The sequence below is a fragment of the Pagrus major genome, chromosome 18 (assembly GCF_040436345.1).
Source record: "Pagrus major chromosome 18, Pma_NU_1.0".
Lineage (NCBI taxonomy): Eukaryota > Metazoa > Chordata > Actinopteri > Spariformes > Sparidae > Pagrus > Pagrus major.
The window spans coordinates 26,609,579-26,631,732 of NC_133232.1; the positions used below are offsets into that span (position 1 = coordinate 26,609,579).

Genomic DNA, 22,154 nt, shown 5'->3' on the forward strand with positions numbered 1-22,154 from the left:
TCTGCGCTCTGGCGTATGTATGAAAGGCAGAGTGAGAGGTAGAGAGAGGGGGAGGGAGAATGAGAGAGAGAGAGAGAGAGAGGGTGAGAGAGAGGGGATCTGTCTTGCTGCGCTGGTACGTGTGTGATGCATCAGAGTAGGCCCCGCCCACTCCTCGATGCAGCCAATCATCACAGAAGTGAGATCTGCCTGACCACTGACTGCAGGTGATTAAATATGATAGAGAAACAGAGAGGGTGGAGGAGTGGGAGGCAGAGCGGAAGTGGTTGAGTGTCTTATAAGGTTGTGACTAATGAGAGAGAGCATGAGACTGTTTCACTTGACTGAGTGCTGAGTATGAACCACAGTACAGTGACTACTACAGGATTCACCTGGAGACATTAACCAATTAGCACAGAGATGGCTAACACACCGCTGACACAAACACACACACACATTTTAATACACAGCTGAGTCAAGGTCTGCAGAGAAGGGTAGGGCCGGGCAATGATTCAGTTACTATTTGTCATATCGTGACGTGATCGTATCAAGTTATCATTCTACAAATTGAACCCTACTGCCAACAGTTGCTTAGCTTAGCTTATTTTAGCATAAAGACTGAAAACAGGGGGAAACAGCTAGCCACTCCAAGGGTAACACATTTTGCCTATCAAAACCTGAAACCATGTAATAAGCATGGGATATATTGTTTGTTTAATCCATCTAAAAAAAAAAAAAAGCATATAGACAACAAGCTGTGGTTTTATGGGGGATTATGCACAACAGAGTCTTGTTTGTCAGAGACTCGAGAAAGTCACTGAACCCGGCATGAAATAGTCCGGCACATAACCATCAGAAAATCACAACTTCAGTTTGTAAACAGATTAAACAAACCTCGGAGGTTCTGCAATTGTGTCACCTTCGGAAAGAGCTAAACTAGCTTTTTTTCCCCATTGTCCACTACTTGTGCTAAGCTAAGCTAACATAACTTGAGCTAAGTTGTAGACTTGCTTTTGGAAATTTGCTTTTAAGCTAAATAATACATCAAATATCAAAAGAGCTGCTGATTGATTTTCTGTCAATCGACCAATCTATCAATCATTTTTGCTCTAACTGGTTGTATCCATACTCAAAGTAAGACTAATAGTGCATTCATGTGGAATAATTGGAAAACTTCATGTAAATGTCTTCTCAAGTCGGGACAGGAGTTCCCAAAGTCAGCTAAAATTTTGGAACATCACTTACAGACTTGGATGTCTTATACACAGAAACAAGGCAGATAAAAGTAAATGTTTGGTTGATGGTTAGAAGCTTTTCATTAATTCACTTACGGCATATTGATTTTTTTCGCACAAGCAATTTGTAATGTGGTATAAACTTGTAATCGTTAGCTTCTGTCCACATTGAGAAACCCTATTTATTAGCATTAGCCCTGATAAAAAGTCAGGTAAAGCAATATTTTCGTGGTTGTACAGGTGCAGCAAAAAGTCTGGGTCAAATCACTTTGTAATATCAAGCTTCAAACAACTATCAACATGTTGTTTAAATGCTCTACACAAAAAAATGCCAAACATCTTCTTTGTAGCATCCATGTTGTTTGTACATTACGACAAAAAAGCTTAACGAGCACAAGTTGGAAAAACAACTTACTGCATTGATCACCCACCACTACTTTATAGATGATCTTGCATTAATTTGCCATATTGCGATTTACTATATATCAATACCAGAAAATATTCTTATTAACATTAAGATGAATATTTTACTGAGATCTACAAAGGGACCAGAAATAACCACCTCCTGTAAGACAAGTACTAATACTATGTCACACACCAACACACACACACACACACACACACACAGGCGTCAGTCAGCGTGGCAGCAGAGAGTGAGGGGCTGCCAGTGACAGTTGGTGCCATCACTAGTGCTGGCTGTCTGCCACCAGGCTTTAAACCCCCCCACAGCAGGGAACAAGAAGAGCTGTTTATCTGACTTACTCCAAGACTGCCAGCGTCGCCATCCCCCACCCGCTTCTTACCAATGATGGGCAATGCTCCACACTCCACTGCCATATCTGCCCTTCTAACTGCCCCCCACCAGCCTAACATCCACCACAAAGCTCCCCTAAGCCCACCCACTGTTCACCCATATATAGCTACTGTTCTACCTGCCCATCTCCACCTAGTCACCCCAACCATATGCCACCAAAATCCCCCTCTGGTTAAATCTATAAACCCATAAGGTTTGGTGTTTAGCTCTTACTCTCTGCCAAACCCAAACCAGAGAGGGAGAGGTGAGAAATACAAATGTTTTTATTGTTTTCAATATTGTTTGACATGCTTTTATATCTACTGGTATAAATATGAGTGGATATAGCTATAGAGACACATTTGGATATTATACATTTGCAATCATCAAGGCATGTTATAGCCTCTTGCTCCATAAAGTAGCTAAAGTTGGTCCTTTTAAGACAATATGTTTTGTTTTTTGTTTTTTTTCCAGCCAATACTGATCACCATTAATTACCCACTTCTCATGGCCGACACCAATTTGGCTCTACCCAAGTGCAGCATTTGACATCATGAGTGCAACAAGATCGTGCTGCACTTCTTCGTCTCCTTCTCTGTGTTTCTTGCTGCTACTGCTGCAACCTGCTGTATCGAAGTGTTTAGATGCTGTGCTTGTAAGGAGCCATTTGGCTTCCGATCATCAGGTCCATTTATCGGCTTTAATTTTAACTGATACCAATATATAACCAATACTCTACTGTGCGTTTCCCAATATCAGGTCAATAAATTATCGTGCATCACTACTTTTAAGTTTGTAGTTTTCCCAGTTCAATTTGGAGTTTTGGTCAATTATATATATAAAAAAAGTGATGATTAGGGGTTAGGCACAGATATTCATCAGGTATCAGTGATTTTCTGTCAGATTGCAGATAAAATAAATAATTTTAAAAATGAAAAAGCTACGATCAATCATTTTGGTAATCCATTAAGAATTTAAGTCATTTATTAAGCACAAATGTCAAACATAGCTGGTTTCACCTTCTCAAACATGTTTTTTTTTCTGTCATATCATTTTAAATTGAATGTCACTGTTTTGTACTCTTGTTGAGACAAAACAAGCCGTTTGAAGGCAAAAATAGATGAATCAAAAATCATCTGCATCACGCTGTAGATTTTCACTAAAACCACAGTATCACTAATATACAGTAACATAACCTACCATAGAGAAGAAGAAGTTGACATATTAAGTCATTAAATCCCTTCTAAACAGTTGATGGCCCAGGTCCTACTGTATTTCTTACAGTGTTTGGGAATAAAAGAATAAATAGATATATCTAAATTGTTTTCCTTTTTACACGTTTAACCAACATCTTTTTTTTCCCATTTGACAGTAGATGAACATCACCTGCTAAATTGGCATTTAGCTAAGTACCACCTGTAGGAAATATTCAAGCCATAAAAAGCCACATAGCTGCAGTTTGTAACACATAAATGAACAGAAAATCTAATTCATATATGAATGCAAACCTATATTAATAATATTTTGGCCATTTTAGAGCAGAATCCAAAACAGTCTTGCTATTTTATGGCTAACATGCTAGGAAACAGTTGATTAGCTGGTTAGCATTTAGCAAACAACGATATGGCGTTAAGTCCAATGTTCACTGACCTTTTAGCTCTGCTTATCCTACACCAACCCATGAGCAAGCCAAGGTTGCATGTTAAACTCTCTTGTTGCCAGCTGTAGGCGGTGTCTGTCTGTGTGTGAGGCTGGCAGGTGTGTAGCTGTTGGTTGTTAATGGCCGCCTGCTGCTGCTGGAATAAGGGGTGTTGATGAGGGAAGTGAGACTGACCCAAACAGCAAAATTGCAGGCTGTAAAAACAAATCAATACGCTGAAACCGGTTCAAAAGCCTCATAGAGCCGGCATGAGTCATGATGGAAGAGATGACGGTGATGATTTGTAATTTTTCCTCAAACATAATTCAAATTAGCTGTTGTTTGTCAGAAATCTGAGACTGCCAAAGCACATAAAACCTGGGAAAAAGGAAGCAAAACAACCCTTTTTTATTATTTTTATAGTGAAAAATGTTCCAAGAGAACAGAGAAAATCCACACATGTACTTTAATATAAACAATCCATTTGACTCAAATTCAATCCTTATGCTAGAAGAAATGAGATCTTACTGAACCGAGGCACAGGCTCCTAAAGTCCTCATCATCATAGTAATCACTTTAATCACCGTATTTACCCCTGCAAGAGGCAGGTTTGTTCAGGTACAGTACATCCAGTCCAGCTTGTCCTTATTAACCTCCCATGCCTGACCCTGGGCTTGTGCAACAGCAGGCTCGGGCCCGTCTCCCCCAGCAGCCATTGCGCCACTCAGCCGTGAAGGCTTGGCCTCGCGTTCGTCCCGTTACCTTGGTGACAACGGAGCGTGACCATCCCCGACGTCACTTTGACGCGTCGCCCTGGAGAGAGTCTGAGCTGTGTTGTGTCCTCACATCATCTCCTCCAGTGGAGATGGTGTGAGGACACAAGTGGAGCATCTGCATCTGGTCTTTGACATCTAACCCCACAATCTAATCTATTTCTAATCTATTTGAATCTGTTTTATTTTGATGTACATCTTTTCTCAGACTGGTAGAAGTACTGAGCAAAAAGGCTAAAATAATGAAAAAGACTCGGAATGAAGCGTGAAAGTGGTGTTTAACAGCTGATCTGTTGACTCAGTGATGACTCATGTTTAAATATCAAATAGCTCTCATGCCTGACATAAACAAGACTGGGCAAAAGATTATAATGACTGTTTATCCCGGAGCTTATTACGTATTTATCTGTGCGCAGGTAGGACAGAAACTCTGGGATAGTTTGAAATCAAAGCAATCTTATCAAAAATAAGGATATAATGTATAAAATACATATAAAATACGTTAACTTTGATGATAGTATAAAAAAACATAAGTCAACCCACATTCATCTTGTCTTAAAGGATAAGTTCACCCAAAACAGTGTTGCAGCATTTGTTTAAAATACTGAATAGTAATAATAAAGTTTTTTAGATAAAGTTTCTTCCAAATGTATGAGAGAAATCAATTCTTATAACCATCTTTGGAAACAAGGAGGAACTGTTGTCTTCTGGTCTTCGAGAATCAGATGTTTTTTATCATCAAAGCTGATTGTATGTGAGAGATAAGTGATAAAAATAAGGACGTCTCTGTGGTAAAGTACAATTATTCAATATATATTGGAAACCAAGTCAAAAATAGACCGAAATTCCCCATCTCTCTCTTCTCTCTCCCTCGTAGTGTGAAAAGAAGCAGAATCTGAGCTGCAGTTTCTGATACAAATAAATGGACTTTGAGACTCCAGCACGATTCCTGCCTACAGCCAGTCAACATGATAATGATCAGCATCATTCATCAGGAGCGCCGATGTGTCCAATCAGACGCAGCGATGCCTGTGAGTGTCTGCCTCTGTTGACCTGGTGCTTCTCTCTCTTCCCACCCCCACTCCAATGTGCAGACAGAGGGTTGCTTAGCAACCCAAGAGCAGCCTATGGAGCACACACACTCATTCGTGCACACACACACACACACACACAGTTGGAAAACCCAGGAACTCTGACGGAGGAAGATAATGTACTCCCACTCCACCTCTCCATGCTCTGTGACCCCCAAAAATGTGGAGAGAAACAGTGAACGCCTCTGACTGGATGAGATTCAAACCCAGTAATCGTGGCCCAGTGACTGCTCCTCTTCGAAACACACACACACACGAAAGCATGCGCACGTAAAGTCCACTCCATCCTTAGTTAATATTTTGTGATTGTGACTGATTAGCGACGGTTTTAAGCCGGCAGCCATGAAATCAGCGTTTCCAGCAGACAAAGAGCTTTAGTAGATGAAAGTTAAAAGCTCTGTGGCGTCTCCCCAGTCTAACACTATTAGCACATTAAGTGAGTGCTTAAATACAGTCAGCAGACGATGGATCAACTCAGTGCCTCGAGCGGGAGACAGCACTGTAATCCCCTAAAGGGGGGTTTCACTACAGTAATGGCAACCCGTATGAAACCACAACCCCTGGGGAGTGGTGGGACTGGGTGGATTATGAGCAGCCTCGGGAACCCGCTAAAACCCTTATAGCCCTGATACACACACACACACAGAAAGGAGCTGGTACCTCCAACACACACACACACAAGCATGTTCATAAAAGGAGTCAAACACACAAACACAATGTCCAGGAGTATAATTTAGCTGACTGCACATACATCTCCAGCTGAGCGAGGGTTAATATTTCCTCTCTTTTAACATCTGTATGACATGTTTGGGGAGCTGGGTGCAGTAACTGGGTGTCGGGGGGATAATTTTACTCCTGGAGGATTATAGGATGGTGATGGAATGGCTCTTTGGGCCGAGGGCGAGGAGATGGCAGGAGGTTGAGAGCGTGTTTTTTTTTTTGCTTGCTGGCAAATTAAAGCAGTTGCCTCAGGGGCAGGAGAAATAAACTGAAACATGGTGACATAAAAGGTAAAGAGCACATCACGGCTTGATCTCTGCTAGGAAAACAGAATGATAACACTTGGGCCTGGTGATAAACACTGACTGGGACATGGTTACCTGACAGGGTTGTTATTACAAACAGGAAGGTCTAATTTGTATCAAATCAGGAGGGGGGAACAGACTGGGATAGATTAGTCTCGGGTCAAATTATTTTATGTGGTGCCAGAGGGCAAAACATGGGTAGAAAATGATTGTTTTAAATAGACGTATTGATAAAATATCTACATACAACACAGCTTTATGTAAAGCTTTTATCACATGAATTATAAAAAGCACCCGTATTGTGCAGTCAACTGTTCATTTGTTGTCTCTCCCTCCCCGGGGCAAAGCAGCTTAAAGCATAAAGGAGATTACACATAACCAAATATACAAACATAAAAAACTGCAAAGCCTACATGACCCCTGCCTGTGAAGACACACACACACACACATACACCTATTTCGAGACCCAAATCTGCGTATAGATTTGTGTTTTCTATCTGACCCGAGGCTTTCATCCACACATAAATACAGTACTTACACAGTACATTCCCCTAGATGGCCTGTAAGAGCCTGCAGCTTTACTGCATAGGGGTTCAATCCTCTCACGTTGACAGTTAACTCACTCATAAATCCATAAATATAACACTCCATGAGCGAGACATGCAACCATTCCTTTCTATGTCTCCTGCATCAGAGCCAATGTAGAGGTGGCCTCTCTTTGTGCGCTATTAAGACATTTTTATAACTGCGAGCGTAAAACCCAAAGGGAGAGACGGACACAGGTGACCCTCGGGGGAGGGGAGGTCACTGGAGGTGGGTCACTGAATGTAATCTTTACAATGAGCAAAGCAAGGACTCAGCAGCCGGGGGAATACATGGGCACAGCTTGGCTGAGCCTCGCTCAGCAGTTGAGAGTGTGTGTGAAAGGGAGAGCGAGTAAGAGACGGGGACAAATGTCTCATCAACCTCCACACAGCCCACATCCTCGAGGCACTTTCCAGTAGGCGTTTTTGAAAGTGATGGCTCAAAAAACACCACCTAGGTTCTTTATTTTCTGTGGTTAGATATATAAGATTAAGTTGCCTGTTTTTGTTTCATTGCTGAGCTTCAATGGAGGGATTGTAACACAAAGATTAAATTTCACACCAAAAACACTGACTCTGGTAGATACATACTGGATCTAAGGCTGCTGAAGGGACATGAAAGTGGATTCTGCCCCCATCACTTAAAGGGTAACTCACCAGTTTTCCACATTGAAGTGTGTTTAGGACTACTGGATATGTGAATAAAGTAGTATAAATCCTTTTGTGGCTCCAGAGGAAGCTGCATGTAATCTTATATATTGCCTCCAGTGATGTCACTCAGAGTATTTTAACTATTTTAATTCTACATCAAAGTAATGTAACTTATTCCATTTGATTACTTTATGATTTCTGTTCTAGCAAATGTTTTCAACTGGCAATGAAAAGTCCAATTGGTAGACAAAAGGCAGTGCAAATTCAAACAAGGGAATCCATCAAAAACACCATCCTAAACTAGAGCACACACTGCCCAATGAATTGCGCCTGTCTAGACGTAAAGACAGCTCCTCGTAAGCCATTTGACCCTTGATGGTGTTCCCAATGACTGTGCTGACCAAGGTGATTGCTACGAACGGACAAAACTGCTCACACTTTTACACACACGCCAAACAGCAGGTTTGGTGACCGAAGGACTCGCATACACACATTCTGATTTTGCCTCATAAGCACATGCTTACAGGCCATGACCATGAGAGAGATGGCATGATGACACAAGTGCATACATCAGGGAAAAATATCTGAAAATTGAGGGCACAAGGTAAAACATGCTGAGAGCAACACTTCTATCCAAAATCTATTTGCATCGCTGTCCAAAGTCATTCCTACCCCATCTTCTGTATGTTGACACTGCCCCCTGGTGTCTTTGAGAGCAAGGTGCGACAATATAAGACTGTACTGTACAATGCATTGATGTTTCAGGCTGAGAAGAACAGTTTGTTTACGAGTATATTATTTAATTTCACTTTGCAAAAACAGGATGGAAAATAAAAAGCACAGTTCTTTTGTTACAGCACAATTATGTACTTTGTTTCCATTTTACAACACAGTCAAAACAAAAGTGAGGAGATGGGCAGCACATAAGCACAATTGTAAAGGAAGAGACGTGCTATCCTACCTCTGCATGCCACATGTATAAATCTAATATCAACTAGATTTTGTTTATTGGCTTTATGAAAAACATTTTGCAGTTCTGTCACTTCAAGTAATGAAAATGTACTTTTCACTGACGGGGAAGAACATCATCAGAACATAGGATCGCCCTTAAGTAAACTCGTCTTCTTTATAGCCCATATTTCTTATTAATGGATGACTACATCCGGTCATTTACAAAACAGTTCAACACAGAGCTCTCCCTTTTGGTGTGATCCATATTTCTGACATCAAATTGTATTTGAAAATAAGTCAATACACAAATTTCAGATTTCTTTTGACCATGTATGTCATAAATTACATATGATTAAATTTAAAGATGGTTAATTCTGAGGATGCCCTGCATTAAAAAACAAAAAAAACACTTTTATTTGTAATCAATTTATCTGGGACACAACAAGTAATCCTGAAACAAGTTCCTCGGGTTTATTTTGCAAACAAAATTAAAGTGCAGAACCATCATTTTTCAAATCTTTTCAAATTGGATTAGGGCCCATATCAGGCTCTTGCTGCTCATCCATGTAGTAGGGATCTCCTTGATGGACTCTGTGATTGTGCACCCTCAGGTTTCCCCTGTGGGCAAATCTCTTCCCACACTCTGTGCAAGCGAAAGGCCTCTTCCCCATGTGAACGTCCCTTTGGTGGGCTCTTAAGTTCCCACTGCGGGCAAAACGTTTACCGCACTGAGCGCAGCCAAAAGGCCGCTCCCCTGTATGTGTGCGAGTGTGCACGGTGAGCTCAGAGGGAGTGAGGAAGCTCTTGTCACAAAACTGACAAGGATGCAGTCTGACTCCTGTATGGCGTAAAAGGTGTCTGCGCTGGTGGGAGGGGTAGGTGAAACACTTGGTACAGTACGGGCAGGTGTAAGGTCGTCCGGTCCCTCCACCGGGAGCTGCAGGGTGGCTCAGAGTATTTGTGTGTCGTAGCGTGAGCGACTGTGAATTGGACTGTGGTCGGAGAGGGTCTCTGTTGCCAAAGGATGTGACCCGCCGTGTGTGATTGATGGGGCCTCTCCCACCTCTGTCGTCTCTGGGTCTCCATGGTGATTCGCCAGAGGGGGCTTGGGGTTGAACCTGGCGAGCCCCCCTCTGCCCCACGGCCTGGCCCTGCACAGAATTCTGATTGGAGTTCTGGTTCTCAGGCTCCTGGTCCAGGAAAGGGAAAGAGCTATCGTCATCTTCATTGCTGGTCTCGTCAGAGCCAAAACCAGGTCGGAAGCAGGATGCGTCTGTTCCAGTGCTGCTGCTAGCTGGACCAGAGCAGCCGGTGCCATCGGCCTGCAGGTTATCCAGACCAGACACCCCACCTCGGGTAGCGTCCAACCCCGGTAACCACTCCCCAGGCTGAGCTAGGCTTGGGTCAGGCCTCGGGGAGCAACGCCCGCTCTGGGAGATGGAGAGAAAAGGGGTGGAGGCTTGATCCTGGAGGGGTCTGTGGTCTGCACTGCGACTGCCCTGATCCCAGTGAGACACTACAGAGAAATCAAGGGAGGGGGAGAACAATTGATGCACTTTCTAAAATAAAATATCCTAGCACAAAGAATTTCATCTTGTTGGGAGAATAATGTGGGAACTTCTTCTTACATTTGGCCTTGGCTTGTGTGGCAGACAGGGTATCTATCTGCCTCTGGTCCACAGCAGCAAGGCTTCCTTCTGGGGCTTGGACTGCGACAGACCCCAGGGTAGGCCGTGATCCAGCCCGCTGTGAAAAATAAGTAAAACAGATCTGTAAGACACAGAAATGCTAACAGCGAGCCATGGTGCAGTTTTCACCTTGTGCTGGCTACTTCTATTTATTGAAACAGCAAACTTTTAAATCATGGAGAGGCAGGACAGAGTCTGACCTCATGTTTTACTGAAGCCCCATCCTGGCCTGTGACCTCCTCTTTCATCCCGCTGAGGCTCTGACTGAGTCCTTCTACTGGGTCTGAATGAGAAGACACATCCTTTTCCACATTCAGTCCTGTGCAAGAGAAGTATTGCTGGTCATTGTATCTGTAAAGCCTCTGGTGCTAGTGTGTTCATAGACAGAAAGAGGCTCAAAATGGGTTGACCCACATGCACCCATGCAAAGGATAAACAGTTATAGATAAAAAGTTGGATTACTTTTATTACTTTTTTACTCTTATGTCCTACATCAACGATGGCCAAGTGAGTATTCATGCTCTCCTGACTTAAATATTACCTGATCCTGCCAGGGTCTGCTGCCTCAAGCCGCCATCCCTGTCTCCTGAAGACATCTCCCCTTCCTCGCCCCCTCCACCCTTCGCCTTCTGCCTCCTCTCCACTTTCTCCAGCTTGCCTCGGAGGATGGAGATCTCCTCTGATTTCTGCGCTAGCTCCGCCTGCTGTTCGCACAGGCTGCTCTCAAAGATCTTGGCGATCTCGCACACAGCAGCTGCCAGCAGTGAGTCCATGACGGTGGCCAGCTGAGCGTGGAAAGCACTCCTCACAGTCTCCATTGTCCTTAGTTTACGTGATGATGTTTTAATGTCAACGATTGATTGACACCGCTGTCTTCTTCTGTGGTTGGCCTCCAGAGGCAGCTGGGGGACGATGTTGCTACCACCGCACACTGCCATGAGACGTTGCCATGCTAAGTAATGTCAGCTACGCCATTCCCAGTGGGTGTTTGCCGCAGCAGTTTGTCTTTAGCTCTTAGTGGTTAAATATCTCTAGATAGTCAACCTGTGTGACGCTTTTAAGCTATGATGTCATGGCAATCAGCTTGTAGGCTAACGCTACTGTTGTATACAGTGATGACAGGCACATGAAATGCAGAGACTGTCTGCATAGTACGAGTACATAAACAACAAACTTCTAGCTAACCGTGGAGATAAAAAGTTGTTAACAGGCGATGCTATTGGTATTAGCTACTGTATCGTTAGCTAACATCACACACAGCTAACGTGTAAACAAGGGAGCCAACGGAGCGTAGCCAGTCCTAGCTCGCTCTAGCTAGCATTCTAGCTAACTACGTAAGAGCAAAACAAACACCCAAAGACGGAGGTTGCAATGTTTCTGATCCGTCGTCGGCCGATATCTTCACTGGCTGACCTTCAATCCATGAAAACAGTTCAGTCAAGCTCAAAGATGCGGCGACTCAACGTCCAGCTAGCAGGTTGGCATCTGATGTGATAATTGTTGCAAGTCTCGCGAGAACAAAGCTGCGGAATTCAGTTGCCTGTAAAAAAAATAATAAAAGATCCAAAATATGTGTGTAATGCTGCGTAGACTTTCAGATTAATTTCTTAAGTTATTATAAAAGAGGTCGTACTAGAACTTTACTGCTACTACAGAAAATAAACACATCTTACACAGTTTGCAATACATTTTATTGGGGTAATGTTGACAAAGTCTCAATCTAGCAACATTTCTGTTAAAGAAAAATACAAAATACAACAAATATTAATATCCGTGAAGCATGTTCACTTATGTTCTTCTTTGTCTTACAACTCAAGCATGAGATGAAATGATTTTACAGTAACCAATTACATTTTGTCCAGTAACATCACAAAGATGGGTCCACAAGTCTCCATAACCAAGCACATCAGCGGACACTGGGCTGATATGAAAGATTGTGATTAAGGCAAATAGAAGCCAAACATGCACAGAGAACTCAAAATTTACTTTCACTGGATACAAGATGACTGATGATTTTTTAACAGGTAGAGATTTTGTTATACAGTTTCTACCGTAGCTATTCTTTTAGAATATATACCTATATTGTTGTAAGAGAGCAGGTGTGCTTTGAGGCAATGTTGGATTTACATAACTGCATCAATGTCATGAAGTACCGTGAGGAATTAGTCAGAAACAATCATTTTTTTCCCCTATGAATGGTTTCTTAGTTCAGATTTCCTGAAAGAATTTACAAAATTACAATTACTTTAACTTAGTGTTGATAAATGGTAGAACAAGAGCACTTGTTCCTACACCTCTCTGCACTAGGGATCGACCAATATGGTTGTTTTCAGGCTGATACCAATTATCAGTAATCAAGGAGACCAATAACTGACAAGTGGAGCAGATATACATTTGCAGTCAAAATTTAAATCTTCGTGTCCAAAGTTAGAATAAGCGGTGATGGAATGTTACTCAAGTATTGTACACAATAACACTTTGAGGTACTTGAAGTATTTCAATTTTCTGCTACTTTATATCTCCGTTCCACTACATTTATTTGTTAACTTTAGTTACTAGTTACTTTGCAGATTCAGATTCCTCAGTGTTGATAGGCTACTACATTTGATGTGACCAATCAGATATTGTTGTGTGCGGGGCATTGAGTGAAACCACAGACTGGCGATAGACAGAGGATGCTGCATCAGAGCCCATGTGGCACATTTACCGAAAACAAAATGCTGAATAACGGCCTCAATAATCAGTCTATCCCTACTCTGTACATAGACAGAGACGCCTAAGAAATGAGGAGACTGAAATGACACATTAAGTGTGACATTTAACTGTAAAATTTAGTCCATAATAATAACTGGGTTCAGTTTGCGGTTCCCCAGTACGCATTTTAATTTGGTATCAAAACGAGATCTTGCTGGCTTGCTTTTTGCAGAAACCCTAAACGTCACCAGTTTATTTTAATATTCAACGGAGATGAGGAATACCGATGTGATTTAAAATATTACTACATCTCAAAATAAAAAAAACATGACAGAACAGCTTAACTTAAGCCACCAACAAAAAAAGTGAAATGCTGGAAAAACCCCACCACCACACAGTCCGTCATGATTGACGGCATCCAGGGTTTCAGTGTCCACAGACAGGCGATACGAACTGTAAACTGGCTTACGTATGGCCCTGCATATGGTTCTTTAGGCGACCTTCAAGAAAGAAGCCTTTTCCACAAATCTTGCAGAAGAGACGCCAGTCCTTGTGATATTTAAACACATGCTTATCATACTTCGCCTGTGAGGGGAATTTCTTCTCACACTTCTCACACTGGAACAAAAGACCAGTGCACTTCTTTTTGTGGATCTTAAGCTGCCATGAGGAACGAAACTTTGCAGCACAATGGTCACATTTGTAAGGCTTCTCTCCTGTGTGTGTGCGGAAGTGTTCAATCAATGAATATTTGCTTTTGGTGACCTTTGGACACTTTAAGCAGGTGTATCCATCAGAGCATCGGGTGCCCATTTCTTTCCATACTACACTTGGCTTTTTGTCGTGAATGGGTTTTCTCTGAACGTTGTTGTGGTTGCTTGCTTTACTTGTGTCTTTGCTGGGAGAAATCAAATCCTCTTGATTGTCTTCAGTTTCCTCTAAAGGCACGGTCCAGGAAAGGACTCCATTCGTCTCACTGGTATTCACTTGGTCTTTGTGCATTCTCGTCATGTGCATTTTGAGGGATTGGTTAACGCGGAATTTCTTTAGGCACACGCTGCAGCGAAATGGCTTTTTGCCAGCATGAACATGCATGTGCTCCCGCATCTTGCAGCGTGACTCACACTTCTTGTTGCAGAATGAACAGGTATGCTTATTGGTGGGTCCATCTTTCTGGACAGATGATTCACCATGGCTGCAAGACAAAGGTAGTTTTTCTACCTTAATGATCACCTGTTTTTTGGCTGTTGATAACGGTGTGTCATCCATCGCATTTTGTTTTTTGCTCGGTGATGAAGGTGTGTCATCGTTATTGGTCACATGTTTTTTGCTCGGTGATGAAGATGTGTTGTCCTCCTTATTGGTAACCTGTTTCTGGCTTGGTGACAAAGCTTTGTCGTCCTTATTGATCACCTGTTCTTTGCCTGGGGCAGCTTCTTCATCACAGGACTGATGTTTTGGAGGGTCAGTGGACTGTGCTTGTTTTGCCAACAATTTCTTAAGTTTTGCACAATGTTGTTTATGGCTGTTGAGAATACTTGGAAAAGCAAACTCTCTTTTACAACCTCGGCACTTCTTGTGTGATCGCACATGCATGCTTCGGCCAAAGAGTGTATGAAATTTCTTCTTACAGAATTTGCAGGTGTAGATTTTTTGACTGTCATTTTCCACAGACTCCTGTTCTGTAGACTTGGACTCAGTTTTTGCGAGTTCTTTTTCCTCTCCTTTGATCTTCATCGCTTTTTCTTGCTCTTTTCCTGTTTGAGTTCTCCGTCCTCTTCTTAGACCTCGAGGTGTGTCTGTTAGGTCGGTACATTCTTCTCTGATGTCTTGGAGCAATCTCTTTATGTCATTTCTTACTGGTCCACGTTTAGTTCCTTGAACAGACGCTGTGTGTCTGTGCTTCCCCTTTAATGAAGAACCTGTGAAAGAAAAAATTGCAAGAAAATTAGACTGAGTCAGTGAAAGGGAGAGGTGTCTTGAATATGATAAACTAAACAAGCAGTCTATTATCTAACAAACTAATTTAACTAGATGGGTAGAGTGACAAGACAAATTGATTTTCCGAAGATGCTCCAATGTCCAATTTTTTGCCAATTCTGATTTTAACTGAATTTTGATTTTTTTCTAATATTATTGACAGCATACACAAATATTTTTGTAATCTTTCTTGAAAAATGAAAATGAAAAATGTAACTGTATGTTCATAATAAAACAGTGACTAGTGACCAGGTTACAGGACCTTCTCTCACTTTCACAAAAGTCTTTAGTCTGTCCTGTAACATTTTCATTATAGCGTGCTACATATTCACATTTATGCATCAGAGATGCATATTTCATCCATGATTAGTTACGAGCTTAACTCAAACTGTGATGGCAAGATAGTCAACAGAGGAGAAATGAGGTGCAGAGCAGGAAAGGAATATTTTAAGCAGCTGATGAAACTGAAGTTGATGACAGTGAAATGGTCAAAGAGAATTTAAGTACCCCCGGTAAGCATTTATGCAGTATATACTGATATATAAGGGACTCTTATTGTGAAAGGTAAAAAAAGAAGACTGTCTGTAATGTGCTGCAGCTGACATGTAAGCAGAATAAAAAGTTGTCCTGATTCAGACAACAATTTTATTATCCTGAAAGTATAGCTGTCATTTATAGTCGCGCTCTTTAAGAGCTTTCTCTTCCCTCCTCTGCTGCCTGTTTGACAGGGCCGTTACTTGAGATGATTACAAGGTGTGTTGGTATAAAGATCTGTTGCACCTGTTTTTGTTTTGTTTGTTTTGTTTGAAATGAAATGAAAACTCACCTCTCCTGGTTCTCCTGCCACTCTTTGTTTGCTGGTGAGAGTCAATGCCACAGTTATCCACCTACAATACAAATGTATTTGTTACATATCCAATGATTAAAATGACAAGGTACAAGAAATGGTACATGTCTGAAACAATTAGTGAGATGGACTCTCTCAATGCCTCACTGACTGCGTCTTGATTCAGAAACACATCAACAACAACTTGATCCTGATGCAGTGTTGGCTTAGTTGTCACAACACTTAAGTGTGCTGACAACTTTTTTAGCCCATCTCTTCAAACATAAATTCTCATTGTATCATAGGTAAAATGCTAAATTGTAATGCCACCACATCCCCTTTACCTCCTTCTTGATTGGAACCTGCCACAGAGGAATGTACAGCTTGCGCAGTCTTACGCTGGGACACAGGCCATCCTCTTGTTTGGGCACAGTCTCACAGCCCAGAGGAGCACACCAGTCATCAGGTACTGCACAAACCCATACACAAAGACACAGACATGAGCAAGCTGCATATGTAAGCCATATTATGTTGTGCTTCATTTCACTGCAATGCTGTGGTAGGACATTTACATGCACACAGTCAAAAGGTTTTCTTTCCGCAATGCTCACATGAACTTGTGACTGATACTGGTTACAGTACTTTGAGTGATATTTAGTGCCTTGTAGATTTTCTTGAACTGATTTCCATTTAACTTAACATGCACCTCGTGAAAACTGGCAACACCAGTGATGCTTTAGGTGTGCTCTAGTAGAATCTGTTTTTGTTTATCATATGTATTCATACTTGGTTCATTTATAAGTATTTGTTTTCACTTTGATGACTGTTACTGTTAAAAAAAGTAAAAACATATTTACATCCATAATGACTCAGTTTAAAACAAAAGAACATGAAAACATCCAGGCGGGTGGATACTGTAATGGTTTTAAACACACCGTCACAGTCAGGTTTCACAGTTTTTCACAGTAAAAAGTAGCATATTTTGTCAAGTTATCACCTCACTTAAAGACCATACCTTCAAAATCAATCTCAGGACAATTGGAAGTGTGTCCAGAGGCTTCCATAACATCTTCAGGCTCTTTTTGCGGTTCACTCATCTGAGTTTTATTCATCTCTGTTCCTCTGTCACCTCCGCACTGCCTTTCCCTCAGCTTGATCTCTGCTCTCTGTAACTTTATTTTAAGTTTAGCTATCTCTTCTCCCCTCTGCACCAGCTCCATTTGATGGTCCTGTAGGCTGGTCTCAAAGATCTTCATTATTTCATACATAGCCCTCCTCAGGGTTGAGTCCATGGTTGTTGTCAGCTGGGCACTGAATGCGCTTGTCAGACGGTCGGACATCTTTGGATATGTGTGGCAGCAGCTTGCAGCTGTCCTTGATCAAGACTTGTGTGATGCTGTACTGGTCCTTTCGCAAACCAATGTCACCTTACACCTATAAAGAGAGATGACGGATCAAGTTAGGGTCAGCTAGGGTCACTTCAGCCTGGTGTGTGTTTGCTGAAACAGGGGTCTGGGTGAGGGATGTTCTGCCTTCCCATTTCAATTCATCAGTCACAACACACACAGTAAGACTGTTTGGATAAGCCTGCTCACGTTCAGAGAGGACCATCATGAACTCATGTCACGATGCAACATTAAATTGGCATACAAAGTGAGCCAAAACAGTGACGTCCTGCAACATTATTATTCATCTTTCTCAACCACATTGACGTTAGCTAAAGATATCTATGTTAATGACTAACGTTAGCTAGTTCGGTCATTTATTTCGTTTTCAACTAAAGAACAGCAGACCAGAAACTCAATTCTTAATACCAACACGTTATTGTAAACATCCATGGATATTGTAATGACAACACGTACATAGGTTACAAGTTGTACACTTAAGTAGCTAACGTTACACATGGCATGCAACCTCCTGTGCAATACTGACCGTTCGGGACAAGACCCCCTGAACAAAGACACTTGCTAGCAAGGTCTCAAAGATCTTCAGTGAACTGGCACAATCCAATCCTGACATCGAAATATCAAACCAGCCGCATTTGTTTCTTTTAGTTTAGTTTTACGTGCACACGTATGGATGGCCGTCCGCCATTTTGCCGAGAGGAGGGGCTACGCCGCTACTACGTCATCTTGGCTGTAACATTTTTTGCCAGAAAACACCACATTCACCCCGCGTACACTTATTGTGTCGTTCAACATTTAAAAAACAAGGCGAAATTAAACCTATAACGTGACTGTCAGGACAGTGTGAAAAGGTATTTAACATAAAATCCATGGCAAAACGAGTTTTTGCTTTGCGCATGCGCTCTCCGTTTGCTACCCAGCCGGGAGTTACCATAGCAACCCGGCTAGTATAAAAGCACACTGTTACTTTAACGTAAATAAAAGCAATAATGCTGCACTGTGACTCCACTATAAGTTTATTTGACTTCACTAGTAACCTTCATTTTAAATTAATATATTATGTTACGATATTACTGTCTGTGTAGAGTAATATATAACTTATTACACATTTTTTTAGTTACTTTCACCAAATTGCCCAAATAACCTATATAGAACAATTAAATAGCCACACTAATATTAATATTAATAATAATATTTAATATTTTTAATTATAGGCTCAGTCATTCGAAACACAGCAAACCTATACCTTCTATAATGTAGCCTATAAGACAAAAATCTATTTTCTATGCCTTTTTATTTTAGTGCATGTGCCTATGTGATTCAAGAATGTAAGTTAAAGTGCGCTTAGGCTTCATTATTAGGCCAATGAAATACGAATCATTTCAGTCGCTATATTAAACACACAGAGCCTTTATTAATATGGTCATGTTGGTGTCGATGGGTTCTTAAAAAAAACAATAAATGCTTCACTTCGGTTATAGGTGTTATATTACTCTGTTACCGCTAAAAGAAATATATGACTTTAACCCGTTGCTTATGTTCACTGCACAGTTTGTAAAGCCCACTGAGGCAATGTGATTGTGATTTTGGGCTACATAAATAAAACTGAATTGATTTGATTTACAAACAAAACTTATTACATCATAACAATGTTATGTGTTGAAAACTTGCATCTTGAAGTAACCATGTGTGTAACGCTGTGACAAGGGGGTGGAGTGGCTGTGACGGAGACCCCATTCCCCTTAGTACAAGACATTGTACCATCAAAATGATTTTAAAGCTGTTATTTTAAGTATCAAAAGTTAAAGTACTCACTGTGCAATATAATGCTACCTGTCCGTGTTGTATTATATTTGATGCTTTTGGATTAACATACTGCTGCATTCATGTGTATGTTGCATTTTAGCGCTGTAGTGGCGGTGCACAACATTATGCTCATTGTCTAGTAAAAACTTTAAAACATATTTTTTTTAACAGGTTATGTTTTCCTATTGGTTATTATTCACCCCTGCAGAAACTGTTAACCTACTGCATGTAAACACGAGACGTTTAAACAGAAGAAATAATAATAACATGTCTCTTATCATAGGCATATAGTGACGTGAATTCTGACCTACCCTCAGATAGCAAGACATCAGTAAGCAAATGCAAATATAACTGAGTATCTATCTGAACAACTCCCACTTTGTCAATGAATACCAGGTTTCACGTCAGCTCACACTTGGCTCATTGTTTTCAAACAAAGGTCGACATAGGCACTCAGTTGGGACAGGCAGACAATTTCTGGAAAACTACCCACAAAATTCAGCTTTTGAATTTTGGGGCCACAAGTAGGTTTTCCTGTCCATGGATATTTCCTCATTTTCTTCCTTAAGCTTATCTTAAATAGATCCAATTGTTCAGAAGCTCAGAGAATTGGCAAGTTATGACCTGTGCCACATGTATCTAGCAGGCTAAATAGACCTTTTTAATGGATGATGTGCTGACATGTCAGAGTAGGAAAAGCATGGGATAAATAATAAAATTACTGATGGATGAATTCCACTTAGCTGCGGTTGTCTGCCCGTTATTTTCAACTGGGTGTTTTCCAGATGGGAATTTTTTTTTTCCCCTTCTTTTTTTTTACCTTAACATGTCAAATGCAGTGTGCCTTTCAGGCTAGACAATCAAAGAAAACAGAGATTCATTTTTGGTCTACATGGTTTACTTTATTGCATTTAAATTGACAGGGATCAGTGCAAAGCTAAAGGGTCCTATTAAGTGCTTTTAAGACAGCCATACAATATATTGGCCAGTGGATTTCTGGGTGTCTTTGCTTCTTCAATCCATATGTTCGTACATCTATGAAAATACTGGAATGTTCTTCTATTTCAGTGTGTTGACCTCCATGTCAGCCAAAGGTGCTGTTGTTCCAGGCCACATTGGCTGCCTCCATGTCTACAAAGTTAATATAAATCCTGAAATAGACATAAAAGGGAAATAGGTTAATGAGATTAGACATTAACAGTGAGCAAGATGCCTGCACAGGGGTACTCTTTGTTTCCGTCGCAATATTAAATTTACTTATCAAATTATGTGCAGTAATGGTTGCTATGTGTGTTCACTACCTGTCAGCAGAGATGCCCAAGTGTTTGTTGAGGAGTCCACACAGGAGTTTAGAGTATTGCTTGTTCTGAGGACCGATCTTGCCAATACTGTGGAGGGAGCAGAGTGCGCAGGGGTCTCCCTTTCCTCCAAACATCATCATCTGGTCAGGGTTGATGTGCACAGCAATGTACTGGTATATGCAAGACAGAGACACAAAAGTGATGTCAGCCCACGCTGGGCGGATTAGTCGTGACTGGTGTTGGCCTATTAAATATAGACAACAGCAAACAACAAACTTTTGTCAGCCATGGGCCAAAAGCAAACACGTATTGTATTGTTTTGTTAAACTGCAATAATGGTACGAGGATCCCAATTTCCCCTAATTGACTGACATGCATAAAGAGTAACCCTGCCCACCATGCTCAGATTATGAAAAAGTAGCATTTATTACCTCACAAAAAATAAATGGCATAATACAACGATTTTTATTACACATATTTTTCACAATTTCACTTTTTTATTATAAACGGGCCAAATCAAACCTCATGGCGGCAGCCCTGGATAACAGTAAAGGCTATAATTAGGATTTTTGAAAATATTTCCCCACCGCAATCCCAGTTATTCACCAGAATATACCTGTAAGATTTCTTTCTCACTATATTCATTAATTTGACTATTTACCTTACAGCAATTTCCCTACATAATGGTCTAAATGCTGCTTCATATTCTGGTGTGAATCACTTTAGTGTATTTTAACATATTAAAAGGTGCAATATGTAAGAATTTTGGTTTAAAACATTCAAAAAATTAACAAAAGTTATGAAGAAAAAGAAAGTTTTGACATTAGGTCAAAGACATCTTGAGATACCTACTGAAGTTAGCATGCTAACCGGGCCTGAAAACCTCTTTGGCAAACATCAACACTCTGGCTAGCAGCACTGCTAACTGTGCTAACAAGCTAACAGCAGCTACAGTCATAAACAGAACACAGTCAGCAGCAGTTAGCTACTCTGGTTATATGCTGCCCCTATTTGTTTCGGAGTATGAGGTCAACAGGTGGCCATTTTTTTTTACATCTTTAGCATTAAAAACATGCAAATTTTGAGATATTTAGCCAAAAATCAGAATCAGTCTTGTATTTACAGAAAGTAAACTGTATGCTAAAATATCGAAGATCTGGAGAAGATATTCAGCATTACATGTTAGAGGATTTGCTTTTAACATGTGGGTTTACTGAACTACTGACACCATGATCAATCATTTACCCAAAATCAGAGTGTAAATAAATAACAGTCTGTTTGCATAACTGCGCCACAAGCTCGCCTTACTCAGAGAGGCGTATAATATCTTCCTTTAGCTGCAAATACATGGAAATCAGGCTTCAGCTGCTGCTCGCATTGCACTCAGCAGAATAGTCAAGTCATTCATACGGGAAAGAGTCCAGTGACGCCCGGGTGAGCAGGTGCTGCAGGAGTGAGCCTGCACCTGGCCTACCTCACCTGTGCAGGTTTGCCCATCGCTTTAGCCAGCTCCTCGGTGGCCTCGGACAGCAGGCTCGACGGCACATCGCCTCTGGCCACGTTGGTGCTCACCACAAACATCGGCATGATGACTTGTCTTCTGTGCTGCTGTCTTCTCCACCTCACGAACTGCAGATGGCAGACGCTGCAACTCAACCCAGAGGCGGAAGAAGCGACGTGTCTTCCTCTCTCTCTCTCTCTCTCTCTCTCTCTCAGTGTGCAGTCATGAAGC

At 41.3% G+C, this 22,154-nt stretch overlaps 3 protein-coding genes across 3 annotated transcripts; all 3 read right to left on the minus strand.

Moving 5' to 3' along the window:
• Positions 1 to 8,549: 8,549 nt before the first annotated feature.
• Positions 8,550 to 11,446, minus strand: LOC141013259 (uncharacterized). Its single transcript, XM_073486918.1, has 4 exons — positions 10,951 to 11,446; positions 10,610 to 10,728; positions 10,350 to 10,467; positions 8,550 to 10,237 (listed from the first exon to the last, which is right to left on the minus strand). Exons 1-4 carry the CDS (start codon positions 11,345 to 11,347, stop codon positions 9,243 to 9,245), a joined length of 1,629 nt encoding a protein of 542 aa, XP_073343019.1. The 5' UTR covers positions 11,348 to 11,446; the 3' UTR covers positions 8,550 to 9,242.
• A 637-nt stretch (positions 11,447 to 12,083) lies between these two features.
• On the minus strand, positions 12,084 to 17,951 carry LOC141012773 (uncharacterized). The gene is made up of 5 exons (XM_073486295.1): positions 17,842 to 17,951; positions 16,925 to 17,343; positions 16,254 to 16,378; positions 15,910 to 15,970; positions 12,084 to 15,025 (listed from the first exon to the last, which is right to left on the minus strand). Exons 2-5 carry the CDS (start codon positions 17,247 to 17,249, stop codon positions 13,569 to 13,571), a joined length of 1,968 nt encoding a protein of 655 aa, XP_073342396.1. The 5' UTR covers positions 17,250 to 17,343; positions 17,842 to 17,951; the 3' UTR covers positions 12,084 to 13,568.
• Positions 17,952 to 20,001: 2,050 nt separating this feature from the next.
• mif (macrophage migration inhibitory factor) lies at positions 20,002 to 22,126 on the minus strand. Its single transcript, XM_073487598.1, has 3 exons — positions 21,902 to 22,126; positions 20,423 to 20,592; positions 20,002 to 20,272 (listed from the first exon to the last, which is right to left on the minus strand). Exons 1-3 carry the CDS (start codon positions 22,007 to 22,009, stop codon positions 20,206 to 20,208), a joined length of 345 nt encoding a protein of 114 aa, XP_073343699.1. The 5' UTR covers positions 22,010 to 22,126; the 3' UTR covers positions 20,002 to 20,205.
• Positions 22,127 to 22,154: the final 28 nt, after the last annotated feature.

Excerpts from the sequence above, each read along its gene's own strand:
- mif (XM_073487598.1), bottom strand. The coding sequence starts at position 22,009 with ATGCCGATGTTTGTGGTGAGCACCAACGTGGCCAGAGGCGATGTGCCG. Across the intron at positions 20,593-21,901 it reads CGATGGGCAAACCTGCACAG|TACATTGCTGTGCACATCAA; the intron begins GTGAGGTAGGCC and ends TGCATATACCAG. Across the intron at positions 20,273-20,422 it reads TTGGGCATCTCTGCTGACAG|GATTTATATTAACTTTGTAG; the intron begins GTAGTGAACACA and ends TGTCTATTTCAG.
- LOC141013259 (XM_073486918.1), bottom strand. The coding sequence starts at position 11,347 with ATGGCAGTGTGCGGTGGTAGCAACATCGTCCCCCAGCTGCCTCTGGAG. Across the intron at positions 10,729-10,950 it reads GCAGACCCTGGCAGGATCAG|GACTGAATGTGGAAAAGGAT; the intron begins GTAATATTTAAG and ends TCTCTTGCACAG. Across the intron at positions 10,238-10,349 it reads CACACAAGCCAAGGCCAAAT|TGTCTCACTGGGATCAGGGC; the intron begins GTAAGAAGAAGT and ends ATTTCTCTGTAG.
- LOC141012773 (XM_073486295.1), bottom strand. The coding sequence starts at position 17,249 with ATGTCCGACCGTCTGACAAGCGCATTCAGTGCCCAGCTGACAACAACC. Across the intron at positions 16,379-16,924 it reads TCCTGAGATTGATTTTGAAG|TACCTGATGACTGGTGTGCT; the intron begins GTATGGTCTTTA and ends GGGTTTGTGCAG. Across the intron at positions 15,026-15,909 it reads TGGCAGGAGAACCAGGAGAG|GTTCTTCATTAAAGGGGAAG; the intron begins GTGAGTTTTCAT and ends TTTCTTTCACAG.